The 18,992-nt window shown below is 41.9% G+C and overlaps 2 protein-coding genes across 3 annotated transcripts; both read left to right on the forward strand.

The window, feature by feature from the left end:
- The first annotated feature begins 388 nt into the window (after positions 1 to 388).
- Positions 389 to 3,823, forward strand: LOC124031816 (organic solute transporter subunit alpha-like). Of its 2 annotated transcripts, none has more exons than XM_046343518.1 (8): positions 389 to 492; positions 615 to 698; positions 1,011 to 1,162; positions 1,258 to 1,331; positions 1,476 to 1,631; positions 1,850 to 1,961; positions 2,120 to 2,372; positions 2,512 to 3,823. In XM_046343518.1, exons 1-8 carry the CDS (start codon positions 405 to 407, stop codon positions 2,736 to 2,738), a joined length of 1,146 nt encoding a protein of 381 aa, XP_046199474.1. In that variant the 5' UTR covers positions 389 to 404; the 3' UTR covers positions 2,739 to 3,823. The 2 variants fall into 2 exon arrangements, with proteins under 2 accessions (XP_046199474.1, XP_046199475.1); XM_046343519.1 differs by having other exon boundaries at positions 430 to 508.
- LOC124031815 (histone-lysine N-methyltransferase SUV39H1-like) lies at positions 2,746 to 18,992 on the forward strand. Its single transcript, XM_046343517.1, has 7 exons — positions 2,746 to 2,764; positions 7,158 to 7,284; positions 8,177 to 8,322; positions 13,868 to 14,530; positions 15,192 to 15,338; positions 16,115 to 16,244; positions 17,287 to 18,992. Exons 2-7 carry the CDS (start codon positions 7,266 to 7,268, stop codon positions 17,418 to 17,420), a joined length of 1,239 nt encoding a protein of 412 aa, XP_046199473.1. The 5' UTR covers positions 2,746 to 2,764; positions 7,158 to 7,265; the 3' UTR covers positions 17,421 to 18,992.

Here is an 18,992-nt window from a genome sequence, read left to right on the forward strand (position 1 = left end):
AAATAAAACAGATCTTCTTAGACTTTCTATCAATGATGACAGATCTATAACTCACATTTCTGTGTGAATTTGGTCGGGTTGCCCAAAAAGTGACATATTGCAGCTTTAATCTTAAGTATTTAAAAGAGTACTATGCTTATTATAACAGTTAAGTGTCCCGCACAAAGACTATTTACTATATATATATATATATATATATATATATATATATATATATATATATATATATAATTTCTTGTCTCAGACAATATTTTCACCACGTAGCTTGTTTGGATCCCCCTCATGGTCGGTTCAGAAACAACACAAGTTGACACATTCCAGAGTGGACTTGGCTCCCTACCTGTCGGTTTACCTGTGTTTAGGCAATCATTACTCACTGCTATCGGAAAGGAATCGTTCAGACAATGATGCCACCTAAACACGGAACTGACAAGACACTCACCAAGTGTCCGTCTTCGGAGAACAGAAAAACAATCAGTCTTTCTATAGGAGGTCAGCCAGTTCAAATGTAATTGTCCCTCCTATTATGTGACGGAAATCTGGTTTTATAGAAAGCCTACTCTAGATTCTGTTCTATTCATGAGTCTGGCGTTTGTGATGTTTGTTGGTCGTAGGAACTGTACTCCCTGAGAAGATGAGAGGAGACAACTGCAGCTGGTTAGGAGCAGAGATCCCACTGTCATGGGAGTTGTTCAGGGGTAAGACCAGCATTTATGCATTCACACAAACTATATTGGTTATGTTATTGACTGGCCAGAGATTACTTAATTTTTTTTGTTCATTGGATCTGACACACATTAGGTTCTGTGTGATAGGTCTGTGCTTGAAGGCACCAGAAAGTGAAAAAATGCCCAAAACTGCGCAATGCTTTTTTAAATGCTTTGTCTATGTGCAATATTAGTGTTTGTCGTCTTAGATTCTGAGTCATCCTCTGCTACACCAGTCCTTCTAGTCTGTGTTGTATATGATCTGTCCCACCACTCGTCCATGTATTGTGTGTTTGTCCTCAGTGGTCAAGGATAAGCTCTGGTTGTTTATCATTCCTGCCGGTTTTGCTGTGATCATTCTGGCCCTGTTCCTAGAAGAGGTGGGCTTCTTCCTGCGTCACGTGCCCTCCTCCAGACGCCGGTGCCTCTACCTGTGGATACTGGGCATGTACCCGGTAAAGGAACACCTCCTTTTTGCCACACATTTTTTTTTTTTATCGGATAAGTATTTGTAAATTTTGTCCAACTTCACTCATTCTCTTTCGGTCAGGTCTTTGGATTAACCTCCATCATTGCACTGTATGTTCCTCGCTCCTCCTCACTTTGTAATTTCATAGCTTCTCTGTAAGTATCGAGTACAACCATTTTTTTCACCATCACAATGCTTGCGTACGAACTTAAAGTTGACGGAAACATTATTCACGTCATTCTGTGCTAAAAACCTCCAGTGAAACAAACTTAGCTCTCCGTCTGTCTGTTTCTCTCAAGGTACCACTCAATCACTCTGCTAAAGTTTATGGGGCTCATCACAGACTTCTTTGGGGGAAAGGCCCGCATGCTGGAGATCTTAGCTGGAGAGCAGGGTTCTCCAGATCCATTCCCATGTTGCTGCTGCTGTTGCCTCCCTATGATAGCGATCAACAGGTACTTTACCAATGGATGTCCTTATGCACATCTATATCGCGATAATGATAGATTCATAAGATATTGCCGTACCGTGATAATGATAGATACACAATATATTGCTGTAACTGCCCCATATTGCAATATTGGTAAATGCACAATATAGTTGCCATTATCGTATTAATGATAAATACACAATATATCGCTGTAATCGCCCCCACCCCACTACCCCTCCATAGGACCAGCCTGGGGTGGATGATGGCTGCTGTGCTTCAACTGTCTGTGGTCAGAACCATCCTGTTCTTTGTCACTCTGGTCCTCTGGACAGATGAGCAGTATGACTATGAACATGTGAGTGGCAAGCATATACTGCAAGACATATTTGCATTATAACCATTCTCTGTGTGTCCTTAATTTAACCAGGTGAGTCCGTGGTTAATAAGTCAATGAGTTAATTATACAAGTAGATGCTGCTATTTGTTCAACCATACCCATGTCATTTTTCGCAGGTGGATTCTGTCAATCCCAATGTGTACGTGAATGCCATCATAAGTGTGTCTACCTTCCTGTCTTTCTATGGCCACTTGCTGTTTTACAAGGCCACCAAAAGGGCTCTGCCTGGCTATGGGCTGAGGGCCAAGTTTGTCTGTATCATTGTAGTGTTGGTGCTGTGTGGCCTTCAGAATGGAATCCTGGAGACCATGGGGGCCCTGGAGGTGGTGCCCTGCTCCCCTCCCTTCTCTGTTCTCATGCGTTCCCAGTGTAAGTGCACCGTGATGGAATTTATCCCCCATACATCTCCCTCCCGATATCATCTCCATGTCAATATTGTTACAGTGGACAGAAATGCATATTAGGAAATGATCAATGTGACATCTATTTTATTCTCTTCCTCTCTCAGTAATTTACCACTACTCTGTGATTGTGGAGATGTTCTGCATATGCCTCTTTGCCCGCCACACGTTCCGTAAGGTGGAGCCCAGTCCGGAGGAGACCTTTGGGTTGGAGGAGAGGCCCCACAGAGGTATGCTACTGGAGAAGGCAGTTCAGACTGAGGACGTGGTGCCACTCAGGGAGAACCCCCTGGCCTGGCTGGTGCGGCGCTGGTGTCTCCAATCCCGACTATAACAGTGACAGCAGTGAGGACAGCCTCTGTAAGATCGAACACGCCTCCCTGGATCGCTTCCCTTTCCCTTCAACCCAGACGTCAAAAGATGATGCCAGAGAAGGTAACTGATGAAAGTGCCACTTTGGAGCTGTCCAAACTGACTGTTACTGCTGACATCAACTTTGCGGAGTCTAGGGATGTTACTGTTGTATGACACTATGGAATGGACTGTCCTGGAATCTTCTAACAGGAGAGCAGCATGGGTCACCTCCAGGAAATGGAAGAGAGACACCACACCGCTTGAGGTAGTACCTTGCCCAGTTTTTATTTTTATGTATTTTGAGATCATGCATTTATTCATTCCTCAGCTGAATGAAGATGGTAGCTAATGGTGTGGTAGGATATTTTTGTTCTACTCATAATTTCTTGCCTACATTTTATATCGAGCATGCTCAGTACATTTTGTTTTGCAATGTTATCTCAAAAAGCCAATACATTTTTTTAAAGCCTATTACACAATACTTTCAGAGGTATTCATCAGTCTCTCATGCCTTCTCTCAAAACTTACAATAAACCTTTGGAGTTTGAAATTAATTTGATTACCTTAATGGGTACATTTCATGTAATATTGAATACAAAGTAAACACTAATAGAATCTGTTCCTTGGAGTAGATGGTATTTGCTCCATGAGCTTCTCAAACCACACACACAGTATGCTTCTGGCCTAGCCTTCCCTCTGAAGTACATTGATACCAAAGATAAGTCTCATATTATCAACTAAAACGTAAAAAATATTTTAAGTAGTTAACTCTGGCTCGGTGCTCGACTTGGGCCGGAGCGCTGTATCGGCACTACTAATTTTTGGGGAATTGCATACCGGATCTGCATTGAATAAAAATAGAGTACTACATTATGAGTCATAATACCCATATCCACAGGAAGTAGGGGTGCTGAGGGTGCCCCACCTCCTCACTTTGATAACATTTGCAGAACCCCTATCCCCCAAGCTAAACTCAGCAAAAAAAAGAAATGTCCCTTTTTCAGGACCGTCTTTCAAAGATAATTCATAAAAATCCAAATATCTTCACAGATCTTGATTGTAAAGGGTTTAAACACTGTTTCCCATGCTTGTTCAATGAACCATAAACAATTAATGAACATGCACCTGTGGAACAGTTGTTAATTAAGACACTAACAGTTTACAGACAGTAGGCAATTAAGGTCACAATTATGAAAACTTAGGAGGCCTTTCTACTGACTCTGAAAAACACCAAAAGAAAGTTGCCCAGGGTCCATGCTCATCTGTGTGAACCTGCCTTAGGCATGCTGCCAGGAGGAATGAGGACTGCAGATGTGGCCAGGGCAATAAATTGCAATGTCTTGTAGGCATGTTGTAAGGCAGGTCCTCATCAGACATCACCGGCAACAACGTTGCCTATGGGCACAAACCCACCGTCGCTGGACCAGACAGGACTGGCAAAAAGTACTCTTTGCTGACGAGTCGCGGTTCTGTCTCACCAGGGGTGATAGTCGGATTTGCGTTTATCGTCGAGGGAATGAGCGCTACACCGAGGCCTGTACTCTGGAGCGGGATCGAGGTGGAGGGTCCGTCATGGTCTGGGGTGGTGTGTCACAGCATTGTCAGACTGAGCTTTTCGTCATTGCAGGCAATCTCAACGCTGTGCATTACAGGGAAGACATCCGCCTCCCTCATGTGGTACGCTTCCTGCAGGCTCATCCTGACGTGACCCTCCAGCATGACAATGCCACCAGCCATACTGCTCGTTCTGTGCATGATTTCCTGAAAGACAGGAATGTCAGTGTTCTGCCATGGCCAGCGAAGAGCCCAGATCTCAATCCCATTGAGCACGTCTGGGACCTGTTGGATCGGAGGGTGAGGGCGAGGGCCATTCCCCCCAGAAATGTCCGGGAACTTGCAGGTGCCTTGGTGGAAGTGGGGTAACATCTCACAGCAGGAACTGGCAAATCTGGTGCAGTCCATAAGGAGATACACTGCAGTACTTAATGCAGTTGGTGGCCACACCAGATACTGACTTACTTCTGATTTTGATCCCCTCTTTGTTCAGGGACACATTATTCAATTTCTGTTAGTCACATGTCTGTGGAACTTGTTCAGTTTGTCTCAGTTGTTGACTCTTGTTATGTTCATACAAATATTTACACGTTTGCTGAAAATAAACGTAGTTGACAGCGAGGACGTTTCTTTTTTTGCTGAGTTTAGTTCTCGCGGCTATGATAATACCCATAAAACCTAGCAGTCAAACAGGGAAATGGTTCCAATCATTTTTCCACCATTTGTTTTATGGGACACCTCCACTCTGGGGCACTATGGGGAGTGGGCATTCATTTTCTGATTCGGCATTGTTCAAGTTTATTTGCTGCGAGGCTGTGAATCTGTGCATGACAGTAGGCTGTTCGAGATTGTGCATATTGAAAAGGCGCCAACCTGAATGGGCATGATGTGCTGTTCCAAGTTGTCAAATTAGGGTTTATAAGGTTATGAAAAGTAATGGAAATTAGTGTCATATTCTTGTTAATGTAATTCATTTAGACACATTTAAATATTATCAATCACTTAAAAATCTACATATCAACCGTTATCGGAATGACTCTTCAGTGCGTATCTGTGTGTGCCAGTGCAAGTGGGCCGTTGCCTAAGAGGAGAGTTCAACATTTCAGCTGCAGGTATAAAATAATGACAGTATCTAGATAGCCAATTCAAAACATAACTTGTAGCAGATAACCAATCATTAAAGTAGTTGTCGCCTTTCCACTGACCTAAATTGCGACAATGTTAAAAATATTCGACAAATATCATAATTGACAAATAACGTGCCGTGCATAGATCTCCCCTGAAACATTAATATGTTTTGCCTTATATATAAACAATGAGTGAATCATTTTATAAAGATAGCCAAAAATATTGATGTTGTAATGCAATATTTTATGTCAAGGGTGGCAACCATCTTCCAGGATAGTTACTGGGTGTGCAGGCTTTTGTTCAAGCCCTGCTCTAACGACATTGTAGCCTAAACATAATCTGCTCAACACGACCTTGATAAGCGAATTTGGGTATTTCAGGGCTGGATCAAAAGCCAAGCCTGCACACCCAGGAGCTATCCAGATGGAGGGTTGACAACATGTGACTAACAGTGCAGTTCTACTTTGTGGGGGGGTTGTGCCTTGCCTTGATCAAGGGCACAACAGCAGGAGATGGTAGGCCTACATGGGATCAGACGCTGTAGGCTATAATAGTCATGAACATTTGGTTAAAAGTCATAAAATGTGTATGAACCCTTTAACATTGAATAATTAGAGGTCTCTATAGCATAATGTAAGTTGCGAATTTCGGTGAACATAGTCTAGACAGACAGACTTGGAAAAAGACAGCTCTTGCACTACTTTCATCCTAAATCAAGCACTGCTCTGGCTACAAACTGAAATGGTCCACCCACACAGAAAGTGTGGTAGAGAAAGTGCAACAGCGCCTCTTCAACCTCAGGAGGCTGAATAACTTTGGCTTGTCACCTAAAACCCTCAGACTTCTACAGATGCACATTTGAGAGCATCCTGTCGGGCTGTATCACCGCCTGGTACGGTAACATCACCGCCCACAACCGCAGGGCTCTCCAAAGGGTTGTGCGGTCTGCACAACGCATCACCGGGGGCAAACTACCTGCCCTCCAGAACACCTAGAGCACCCGATGTCACAGGAAGGCCAAAAAGATCTTCAAAGACAACAACCACCTGAGCCACTGCCTGTTAAACAGCCATCACTAACAGAGAGGTGCCTATGTACAGACTTGAAATCATTGGCCACTTTAATAAATGTATCACTAGTCACTTTAATAATGTTTACTTATATTGCATTATTCATCTCAAATGTATATTTTATTCCTTCTATTGCATCTTGCCTAAGCCGCTCAGTCATTGCTCATCCATATATTTATATATTCCTATTCCTATTCCATTCCTTTACTTAGATTTGCGTATATTAGATAATTGTTGTGAAATTGTTAGATTACTTGTTATATATTGCTGCACTATCGGAACTAGAAGCACAAGTGATTCGCTACTCTCGCAATTACATCTAACATCTAACAATGTGACCAATACACTTTGATTTTGTAAGTCGCTCTGGATAAGAGCGTCTGCTAAATGACTTAAATGTAAATGATTTGATTTTCAATTCCCATGCATGTAATAGAGCCAATTTTGAAATGGTGTGTCTACTGCACCCTCTAGTGTTACACATTTCAAATGATTTAATTCATAAATAAGGATATGTTTTATTTTTTCCACCAATATTCGCTGAACATGTGTGAATTACTATTATTTTTTCCATACCTTGCTGATCTTGCAAAACGATTACATATTTGCAAAGTTTTGCAGTCGCAGAGCTTTTTCTGCTCCAATAGAAATACCGCTGGAATATTCTGCATCCAATCAACAGCATAGAACAGCTGCTTCCTCGAAAGAATTTTCCCCCAATCGAAAGGTTGTTCAATTTTGGCGGCGCAGTAAACATGGCGGAAGAGTTGGAAGGTAAGGAGAGTGGGAAGTTAATACTTATGTGTTGTGTTTCTTGCATGTTGTTGCTGTTTGAAATTAAAATATTACACTTAATTCCGCGACCTTTATCGCACGCTTGTCGTAGATTACCTAGCCAGGTTAAAGGAAGACCGATGTTTGAGTAGGCAGAACTATCTGCACATGTAGATTGTGTGTTCTTTTTTTAGTACTAACAGTTTGAAGTTGATACCGTTAACTTTTAAAAAGCCAAACGAATGCAAGCGGATATGGAGTAATTACTAGCTAACTAAAGTAGCCCAAGAACTAGCTAGTTAGCAAGCTGTGTGTCATTAGGACGCGTCAATTTTATGAAAATTCGCGTGTTTTTCTGACAGCCCTACTTGCTTGCAAAACATCATTTAGCGCGCCAAAACACAGACCTTGTTCTGTAGAACCACAGTTTCTGAAACCAGGGGCGCAACATCGCGAGACTTCCAGGCACGCTAGCGAAACAGACCAAGTAGACCAGGCTGGAGTTTTGATAAGTGAAGAATTCTTCCTTCGTAATTAATTGTCTCAATCTAAAGACACAACCTAGATTCGAAGGAATGTCTTAAGTGGTTGAACATTTTATTAATCCAATCTCGTGACACTGACACGCTTTCATTTTCCGCGCAGTTCGGCACGAAACAACCGTTATACCCGGTGACGAGTTTCTGCGCATGAGCTTAACTTGTCATGACATTGCCTACAAGCGATATCAGGGATTTCTATTGGATGAGCCGTTTCTGCCTGTCTTCAAACTGTCTTTATTGTGGAACTGTCTGGCAGTGTCTGCAATTACAAATAAGAATCCTCAAGCTGAATGTCTTTTTTCTCGTTTATTTGTAACGTAGCTAGCTAAACATGGTGGCAACAATTGCAGGTTGTAGCGTATCCTGCAAGCTGTCTTTGGACGATCTGCAGGCTGTCTGCCGCAGGGAAAGACTTCATTGTAAACAGCTACGGGTGAACAAGCATAACATCGATGACTATGAGGTTGAGTACCTCTGTGACTACAAGAAGTCTAAGGTGAGTGAATTCTTTCTCCAAGGGACTATGAAGCCTGACGCAAGTCCTGGAGTTATCTCAAGAATTGCAACCTTCAGTTGGTGATTAATTTAAACTTGTTTTTTTTTTAAGCCACAGTCCATAAAGCAGTCCATGGAAACAGATCATCAGCCAGAATTTACAGCTACAGGCATGTGACCATATAGGATCTATATTAGTGATGAGGGAAAAAAATCGCTAGTTACAAATCAGGATATTTTTTTTTATATAATTTTGACAACATTGCAATATTATTTCTGTGCTAGTTGGCTGTACCTGCACCAAAACACCAGTATTTTCCTTGTTCTCAATCTTTTTAAATAGGGAGCCAATTTGTTTTCAACACTTATTGCCATGACTGAGCCAAACTCTTATCATGTCTCTCTCTTGTCCCTCTGCAGCAGACATATGGTGAGTAATATGTTTGGAACGTTGTATCGCAATAAAATAACAATATTGAATCGCAATACATATCGTATCGGCACCTAAGTATCGTGATAATATTGTATTGAGAGTTCCATGGCAATTCCCAGCCCTAATCTGTGTTTGTGTGTGGCCAACTGTTAGCCCATTCATAGACGGTAGCCTAATGCTAAACATATACCGTCTATTAACATATCTGCAGTCCGGGGGATATTCCCACATGCTGTCCCGACGCTCTGTCTACTAATTACTATTCACCTTTTAACACGGCCCACCACACGGTCATATTTCCAACCTGTTTTAATTAGCTATCTAGGGTCTCTGAACACCTGGGTGTAATGGAAGGATGCCAGAAGAGTGATGTCCTGTTGGCTGCAACTGTTAAAACATTGTACAATACGTGTATATATTTTATAAACTATTTTGATGTGTCATGAAAGTAGAGGGCTTTATGGTTCTAGAACAGTATCGCAATTGAGAATTGTTTCACATTTAGATGGAGTACTTAGTTGTTTTGGCTGCCAGACCCAGTTTACCTTTGAACATAACATGTATAAAGGTCCTTGGACATTAAAGGAGTCGGTTAGCCTACACTCCTTAACAGTACATCTTTGGCCAACCAACTGTTAGCAACTTGGGCAACTGTATATGCAAAAAGCACTTTCAGACCTGTCAAGACATTTTGTGTACCAACTACGAAATTAGTCCATGTACGCAGGTAACAAGATCTGAGTTATAAGTGCGCAGAAATGAATAGGGCCTGATATTTATTTTTCAACATTTTAATAAATACATTCACTGAGTAAATCTAACATCCTGATTCTGGAGCTGCAACACACAGACATGTATGGAGTTTGTGTCAACAGACATGGAGATGAATACCTCATTATTCGACGTATTTACCCCGTGTCTGCCCCTCCTCCCGTTTGTTGTGATGCTGAGTTTGCTGACTGTCAGCTGTACGTAAACACATGGCTTAATCCCTTTTCGATGCCATGTGTTGTGGAAGGGTAAACACTTATTGTTTAATGCTAACGTTAGCGAACATAAAATGGACATTCAGTGGGCTCTAAAGTGCCAGCAGTTCACTCTCATTTACTAGTGAAAGAAATTCAATGCAAATACAAAAAATAACAAGTCGCATTTTTACGTGTTATTTACATTTAATTCTGTGTCCCATTAATTGTATTTTCCACGTAACGATACGATGACCTGATAGACTAACTGTAATTATGATCCACGTCACAAAAAAGCATAATCAAAAATAAATATAAACATCTTGGCATTAAATGGAGTTTAGAAGACTGCGATAAAGAATGAGTGTCTGGTATTAGCTATAGAGGCAATGCTTCTAAAATGCCTTTGCGTTAGATTTAAGATTTGATCCATTTTGAAAATCTGAAATTATGTGTGCGCTGCAAAGAAATACAATAGGCATATTTACATATGCTGAAACATCACTCTTCTAGCGAACAACGACTTGAATCTCCAATTTGCTGCTCTGGTCTGGTACTCTAAAATGTTTGGCAGGTCTGCTCTTTTATAAAATATGAATGTATATACAGTACCAGTCAAATGTGGACAGGCATAGTAATTAAAGGGTTTGCTTTATTTTTACTATTTTCTGCATTGTAGAATAATAGTGGACATCAAAACAAGTAACACATATGGAATCATGTTAAGCAAATCAAAATATATTTTATATTCTTCAAAGTAGCCACCCTTTGCCTTGATGACTGCTTTGCACACTCTTGGCATTCTCTCAACCACCTTCACATGGAATACTTTTCCAACAGTCTTGAAGGAGTTCCCACATATGCTGAGCACTTGTTGGCTGCTTTTCCTTCACTTTGCGGTCCAACTCATCCCAAACCATCTCAATTGGGTTGAGGTCTGGTGTTCTGATGCAGCACTCCATCACTCGTCTTCTTGGTCAAATAGCCCTTACACAGCCCGGAGGTGTGTTGGGTCGTTGACCTGTTGAAAAACAAATGATAGTCCCACTAAGTGCAAACCAGATGTGATAGCGTATTGCTGCAGAATGCTCTGGTAGCCATTCTGTTTAAAGGTGCCTTGAATTCTAAATAAATCAGTGTCACCAGCCAGCTCCATCACACCTCCTCTATATTTCACGGTGGGAACCGCACATGCAGAGATCATCCGTTTACCTACTCTGCATCTCACAAAGACAGGTTGAAAAAAAAATCTTATTTGGACTCATCAGACCAAAGGACAGATTTCCACCGGTCTAATGTCCATTGCTCGTATTTCTTGGCTCAAGCAAGTCTCTTCTTATTGGTGTCCTTTAGTAGTGGTTTCTTTGCAGCTATTCAACCACGAAGGCCTGATTCATGCAGTCTCCTCTGAACAGTTGATGTTGAGATGTGTCTGTTTCTTGAACTGTGAAGCATTTATTTGGGCTGCAATCAGAGGTGCAGTTAATTATAGTGAACTTATCCTCTGCAGCAGATGTAACACTGGGTCTTCCTTTCCTGTGGCGGTCCTCATGAGAGCCAGTTTCATCAGCACTTGATGGTTTTTGCGACTGCACTTGAAGAAACTTTCCAAGTTCTTGAAATGTTCCTGATTGACTGACATTCATGTCTTAAAGTAATGGTCTGCCATTTCTCATTGCTTATTTCATATGTTCTTGCCATAATATAGACTTGATCTTTTACCAAATAGGGCTATCTTCTGTATACCACACCTACCTTGTCACAACACAACTGAAATACATTCAGGCTGAAATACATTCAGAAGCAAAGAAATTCCACAAATAAACTTTTAACCAGGCACACCTGTTAATTGAAATGCATTCCAGGTGACTACCTCAAGAAGCTGGTCTGGACTTTTTCCACATTTTGTTAGGTTACAGCCTTATTCTAAAATTGATAAAATAATTTAAAAAAGTAAATCTACACACAATACCCCATAATGACAAAGAGAACACGTTTCTAGATTATTTTTTTGCAAATGTATTAAAAACAAAATACTTTATTTTTGTAAGTATTCAGACCCTTTGCTATGAGACTCAATCGGGTAAGCTCAGGTGCCTTCTGTTTCCATTGATCATCCTTGAGATGTTTCTACAACTTGATTGGGAGTCCAACTGTGGTAAATTCAATTAATTGGACATGGTTTGGAAAGGCTCACCACTTTCTATTTAAGGTCTCACAGTTTACAGTGCATGTCAGCGCAAAAACCAAGCCATGAGGTTGAAGGAATTGTCTGTAGAGCAGCACATATCTGGGGAAGGGTACCAAAACATTTCTGCAGCATTGAAGGTCCCTAAGAACACAGTGGTCTCCTCATTCTTAAATGGAAGAAGTTTGGAACCACGAATACTCTGCTCATTTTGGCTGTGCGGTCAGCTCAGGGAAATCGGGGGGAAAGGTACCTTGGTCAGGGAAGTAACCAAGAACCCAATGGTCACACTGACAGAGCTCAAGAGTTCATCTGTTGAGATGGGAGAGCCTTTCAGAAAGACAACCAGCTCTGCACCACTGCACCACTCCACCAATCAGGCCTTTTATGGTAGAGTGGCCAGACTGAAGTCACTCATCAGTGAAAGGCATATGACAGCCTGCTTGGAGTTTGCCAAAAGGCACCTAAAGGACTCTCAGAACACGAGAGATACAATTTTATGGTCTGATGAAACCAAGATTGAACTCTTTGGCCTGAATGCTAAGTGTCATGTCTGGAGGAAATCTGGCACCATCCCTGCGGTGAAGCATATTGGTGGGAGCATCATCCCATGGGGATGTTTTTCAGCAGCAGGGATTAGGAGACTAGACAGGATCGAGGGAAAGAGGAACGAAGCAAAGTACCCAGTGCCCGGACTTAACTGATCAAACACCTGAAAATAGACTTGGCAAATAGACTTGGCAAAAAAAGAAACGCCCCCTTTTCAGGACCCTGTCTCAAAGAACCTACAGGTACAGGATGGCAACAACAACTGCCCGAGTTACACCAGGAACGCACAATCCCTCCATCAGTGCTCAGACTGTCTGCAATGGGCTGAGAGAGGCTGGACTGAGGGCTTGTAGGCCTGTTGTAAGGCAGGTCCTCACCAAACATCACCGGCAACAATGTCTCCTATGGGCACAAACCCACTGTCGCTGGACCAGACAGGACTGGCAAAAAGTGCTCTTCACTGATGATTCGCGGTTCTGTCTCACTGGGGGCGATGGTCAGATTTGTTTTTATTGTCGACGGAATGAGCGTTACACCGAGGCCTGTACTCTGGAGCGGGATCAATTTGGAGGTGGAGGGTCCGTCATGGTCTGGGGCAGTGTGTCACAGCATCATCGGACTGAGCTTGTTGTCATTGCAGGCAATCTCAATGCTGTGCGTTACAGGGAAGACATCCTCCGTCATGTGGTACCCTTCCTGCAGGCTCATCCTGACATGACCCTCCAGCATGACAATGCCATCAGCCGCACTGCTCGCTCTGTGTGTGATGTCCTGCTAGACAGGAATGTCAGTGTTCTGACATGGCCAGCGACGAGCCCGGATCTCAATCCCATTAAGCACGTCTGGGAACTGTTGGATCGGAGGGTGGGGGCTGACTTTACACGTTAAGTTTGCTCAAAATAAACACAGTTGACAGTGAGCGGACTTTTTTTTTTTTTTTTTTTTTTTTTTGCTGAGTTTACCTCTGCAGCATCACTCCCCATCAAACCTGACAAAGCTTGAGAGGATCTGCAGAGAAGATTGGGATAAACTCCCCAAATACAGGTGTGCCAGGCTTTGGTACGATGCTAAAAGAAGACTCGAGGCTGTAATCGCTGCCAAAGGTGTTCCAACAAAGTACTGAGTAAAGGGTCTGAATACTTATGTAAATGTGATTTTCAGTTTTTTTATTTTAGGAATTTGCAAACAATTCTAAAAATCTGGTGTTGCTTTGTCATTATGAGATCTTGTGTGTAGATTGAGGAATAAGACAAATTTCATCCATTTTAGAATAAGGCTGTAACATAACAATGTGGAAGAAGTCAAGGAGTCTGAATACTTCTCGAATGGACTACATGTGTGCATAATGTATAAAATGTTTAATATTGTGCCATATTATGTAACCCAAGTCATGTCTCCTTTTGTGAATCAGGAGCAGGAGTCCTACCTGGTTAAATGGAAGGGCTACCCCGAGTCGAGCAACACCTGGGAGCCCCGCAAAAACCTGAAGTGCAGGAAGCTAATGATGCAGTTCCACGAGGACATGGAGCACGAGCTGAGGCAGAAGAAGAGACGCACCACCTGCCCCAAGCGGCTGGACAAGGACGTGGCTTGGACCCTGGTGCAGAAAGCCAAGCTCCGAAAGAGGCTCCAGTGCTGGGAAGCCGACCTGAACAAGACTCGTAACCACCCGGGGCGCATCTTTGTCCTGAACGAGGTGGACCTGGACGGTCCGCCCAGGGACTTTACCTACATCACTAACTATAAGGTGGGCGAGGGTATCGTGCTCAACGAGATGGCCGTCGGCTGTGAGTGTAAGGACTGCTTTAGTGATCCGGTCGGCGGCTGCTGCCCCGGGGCCTCCCTCCACCGCCTGGCCTACACTGACAAGGGCCAGGTGCGAGTGCGGGCTGGGGAGCCCATCTACGAGTGTAACGCCCGCTGTAGCTGCGGACCTGACTGCTCCAACCGCTTGGTCCAGAAGGGCATTCAGTTCGACCTGTGCATCTTCAAGACTGGGAATGGCCGAGGCTGGGGCGTGCGTGCACTACAGCACATCAAAAAGAACACCTTTGTCATGGAGTATGTTGGAGAGGTAAGTAGTATAAAGTATTGGCCAATATTTGGGGTAAAAAGTATTGGCCTATCATGTCCGCTGCGTTTACCAGAATTAGCTATTCTGTCACAAAAAGAAATTGGATTAAAGTGTGAGGCGTGCCTCCCTAGGGAAGCACTAGCATTTAATATATTTTTAAGGGTTTATTAGGTTATTTATACATTTGTCATTTAAAATAAGTTTTGATTGCTACATTTAAAAAACAATTGATCCCAGCTTTCCAGTGCTACAATGTTTATTTCTCAACTCCTAAAATTACATTTGTGGCGCAGTAAAAAAAAGTTTGGTGCAACTGCGTAACAGATGTCTTAAAGGGGCAATGACATGCGCTTGTAATAGAATGAAAAATAAATCAGATAGCTAGCTATTATAAAGAGGGGATGGAGTTGCCAAAAATAGTGGTTCCCTAACAGATTCATTACAACTATTTACAACTGAAAACTAAATATGGGGGGGATGTTGTCTTGATGTTCTCTGAAGTGGCCCACAGTCTCAGACGCCTGGATTAGAGTAATGGACAAAGGACATTATACAAATGTTTGTGTCGGAGTCTGCTTTTTTAACAGAAGATTACTTTAACTTTCCATTCAGGGTGTTTGTGAGCCGTTGCTAAAGTGGTGTGTTCGTCTGCCTCCGTCAGATCATCACATCGGATGAGGCGGAGAAGAGAGGACACCTGTATGACCGGCAAGGCGCCACCTACCTGTTTGACCTGGACTACGTGGAGGACGTTTATACGGTGGATGCCGCTAACCATGGCAACATCTCCCACTTTGTCAACCACAGTGTGAGTGGCACATTATCATACGAGTTAACCTTTCAATAAACATACCTGCAGAATAGCCAAAGCCCAATGTCGTACCTTTCGGTTGTAGTATATTTTGTTATTCTATGTGCAAGTGAAAGCAGACGCATCGTAGACACAGCAGAATAGAAGCTGCTAAAAATGCCACTTGAGTTCCCATGGACGTTTTCTAGTATTGCAGTGTAATATGCTTTCGCATACGGAACAAGAAGTGCACCAAATTTTTCTAACTGAATAAGATTTATAGTGAACAAAGTTTTTATTTTTTATTCTGAAATATAGCATTGATTGCTGTAGATATGCTTTGACCTTAAAGGCCCAGTGCAGTAAAAATGGGATTTTCGTGTTTTTATATATATTTCCACACTGAGGTTGGAATAATACAGTGAAAATTATTATTAATGCCCCTTTAGTGTAAAAGCTGTTTGGTGGGATCGAGTTTTGGCCTTCCATGCTGACAACACCGTGTGGTAAATTAGTTTAATAAACCAATAAGAAAGCGTTCTAAACCGCTCTGCCAATAACGGCAAATGATCAGTTTTCCCCTCCCAACTCAGACCACTCCCAGAAAGTCTACGCTAAATTATTGCTTGAGAAATTGCCCTTTGCTAAGAAACTATTTTGGTTTATTTTTTGCTGTTTTTTAATTGAAAACAATCACAGTGAGATACTTAATTGTTACCCAGAAAATATTTTATATTGCTACATTGGACCTTTCTTAAATTGTTTACCTTTAAGTTTTCTTCTCTGTTTTGCAGTGCAACCCCAACCTGCAAGTATACAATGTGTTTATAGATAATCTGGATGAGAGGCTCCCGAGGATAGCATTATTTTCAACACGCTCCATCAGGGCAGGAGAAGAGCTCACTTTTGACTACAAGATGCAAAGTAAGTGTAATGTTCCACTGCCTAATATGACCCCAATGTGACATTTTAAACTTTAAAGGGATACTGAGAGATATTGGCAATGAAGCTGTTTTTCTTTTTTTTTACCCAGAGTCGGATTAACTCCTGGATACCGTATTTTGTCTCTGATAGCGTATGCTACCGTACCAGTGTACTGTGACGTCATTGCGCTAACGCTAGTTTGCATTGGCTCAAGAAACCAGCTCTAACTTTCTTCATACTACACTCAAAGACCTATAAACGGTATCCACAAGTTAGTTTGACAGGGTAAGTGGAAAAAAACAGAATCCTGCAGTATCCCTTTAAAGGTGGATAATACAGCTGCTGTTACTAATAGTGACTAACAGTTGATATCAACTGAAAGTCACTTGATTTTCAACAGTTGATCACCATGTAGGTGTTTCTTTCGAGCAGCAGGCCCACAGCGTGATAGGTAGTGAATTTATCAACCTCCGATACAGCACCGGCAGGACGCTATTGTGAGCATCAATTGTCAATCTTGCCTCAATATCGCTGGAGTCCAGCTTTCCAAAACATATGTGCATCGCTTTCTTTGATTTGCACATTTCACCTGGCTCATTTAGGCGTGTCATTTTCCTTCCATTGAAAATGAATGGGCTCCGTCATTTTGCCATCACCCATTGCTGCTAGTAGAAATTGCCGTTAACTTACTAGCTACATTGACTAACTACATAGGTGGGTGTGGGCAGTGGACACCAAATGTGTCAAATTACCTACTCAGTCCTTTTCAGTGCTAGGTAGGCAAGCGCAATTGGGTAAAACCCTCTTTTGTCTTTTTAGTAACACACCTTGAAATTGTATAATGCAATGGAATCAGTGAGCACTGGAAATTCCAACATTAAACTTTTTTGCTTTTTAGTGTTTGATGTTTGGGCAATACTGCTTTTCATATTTGGCTTGTTAAACAGTTTGGCAATTATGTGGTGCAGGTGAGAACCATGACACGTTTCTCAGTTGTGTTGGCTATCTTGGCTGAATTTGGCTCTTGACATTGTCGTTGCAGTTGATCCAGTTGATGCCGAGAGCACAAGGATGGACTCAAATTTCAGTTTAGCGGGACTCCCAAGCTCTCCCAAAAAGCGGATTCGTGTGGAGTGCAGGTGTGGATCTGACACATGTCGAAAGTATCTCTTCTGATATAGATTGGAAGCTAGAACAGACGCATCATATATTTTGGGGAATTCTGAAAGTTGTACAGCGTTTACATGACTTTATATTTGTCTACTTTTATTTTACTTTCATTAACTTTTAAGCCACATTGGCGCATGGGTGATATCAAAACTGATATGTTTGGGGACATAAAAAATAAATCACCATATCTAGTATGTTGGTAAACTATTTTAGTGAAACAATGAACAATATGATCTACATTCACAAATCTGTGTTTTTAAGAATTTATTCAGAGATTATACACTGCGTGTACAAAACATTAACACCTGCTCTTTCCATGACTGACCTGGTAAAAGCTATGATCCCTTATTTGTGTGAATTGTTAAATCCACTACAATCAGTGTAGATGAAGGGGAGGAGACGGGTTAAAGAAATACTTTTTTAAGCCTTGAAACAATTGAGACGTGTTTGTGTGCCATTCAGAGGATGAATGGGCAGGACAAAAGATTGAAGTGCCTTTGAACGGGGTATGGTAGTAGCTGCCAGTGTTTTATGCGAAACAGTTTCCTCTGTATATCAAGAATGGTCCACCACACAAAGGACACCCAGCAAACTTGACACAACGGTGGGAAGCAATGGAGTCAACATGGGCCATCATCCCTGTGGAACGTGTTTGACATCTTGTAGAGTCCCTGCCCCGACGAATTGAGGGGTGCAACTCAATATTAGGAATGTTCTTAATGTTTTGTTCACTCAGTGTATATCTGTTGTCAGTTTGTCAATTTTCTCAATGTTTGAGATTTCAAAAGTTTGTAGGCTGTGTATAGTACACTGGCAGACAATTGGGCAAAAGATCAGAATTAGACTGCCTGTGTAAAAGCAGCCATTGAGCTTCAAGCCCTGTTGGTGGAAAGTCATGTAATTAAGAGGTGTACTTATACTTTTTATACTAATATGCTTCCAGTTGCACTTACAATTACCGGTAAGTGCAGTTCTTCCACACTTCCTGCAAGTAGTGCTGTATATTCTTGTCTTAAAATAAGGTATGAATTAGTTTACCCCCCCAAACTGTGCTGGTTGGTTTTCAATCTGCCTGCTTTTTCTTCAATGTGAATGATTCCATTCCGACGCTCCCATTTTGTTGTCCTGCAATTCACGGCAAGCAAGCAGTACCATGAATCCGCTCTCCATGCTTTTAACCTATTTTTGTGTGAAGCAGTTGGGAAATATCCTTTGTGTAGTTAGTAATTTTACTTTTCATGTAGCTCTGATAGCCAAAGTAAACACAGTTCTGTTTTTTCACGTAACATTATTACGTTTGATACATTGTTTTTGCTGGCTGCAAACCTTCACATTTTAAGTAAATGTTTTAATCAGATGTATTGTTCTGGAAAATGTAATGAAAATTTACCTGACGCAAAATGTAGTTGTACTAAAATTAATTTTAGTACAACAAATTAATTTTAGTACAACCACAACACCACTAGATGGTGTAACTGCATTCCTATGACTCCAGATCAACAACTGAAAATGTACACTTTCCTTTTATACTTGTCCTGACATTATGGCTGCGTTTATAAAATAAAGTCCAATGCTCAT

This window comes from Oncorhynchus gorbuscha, linkage group LG03 (assembly GCF_021184085.1).
Source record: "Oncorhynchus gorbuscha isolate QuinsamMale2020 ecotype Even-year linkage group LG03, OgorEven_v1.0, whole genome shotgun sequence".
In the NCBI taxonomy this organism is placed as follows: Eukaryota; Metazoa; Chordata; class Actinopteri; order Salmoniformes; family Salmonidae; genus Oncorhynchus; species Oncorhynchus gorbuscha.

Excerpts from the sequence above, each read along its gene's own strand:
- LOC124031816 (XM_046343518.1), top strand. The coding sequence starts at position 405 with ATGATGCCACCTAAACACGGAACTGACAAGACACTCACCAAGTGTCCG. Across the intron at positions 699-1,010 it reads GTCATGGGAGTTGTTCAGGG|TGGTCAAGGATAAGCTCTGG; the intron begins GTAAGACCAGCA and ends GTTTGTCCTCAG. Across the intron at positions 1,632-1,849 it reads CCTATGATAGCGATCAACAG|GACCAGCCTGGGGTGGATGA; the intron begins GTACTTTACCAA and ends ACCCCTCCATAG.
- LOC124031815 (XM_046343517.1), top strand. Across the intron at positions 8,323-13,867 it reads GTGACTACAAGAAGTCTAAG|GAGCAGGAGTCCTACCTGGT; the intron begins GTGAGTGAATTC and ends TTTGTGAATCAG. Across the intron at positions 14,531-15,191 it reads TCATGGAGTATGTTGGAGAG|ATCATCACATCGGATGAGGC; the intron begins GTAAGTAGTATA and ends TGCCTCCGTCAG.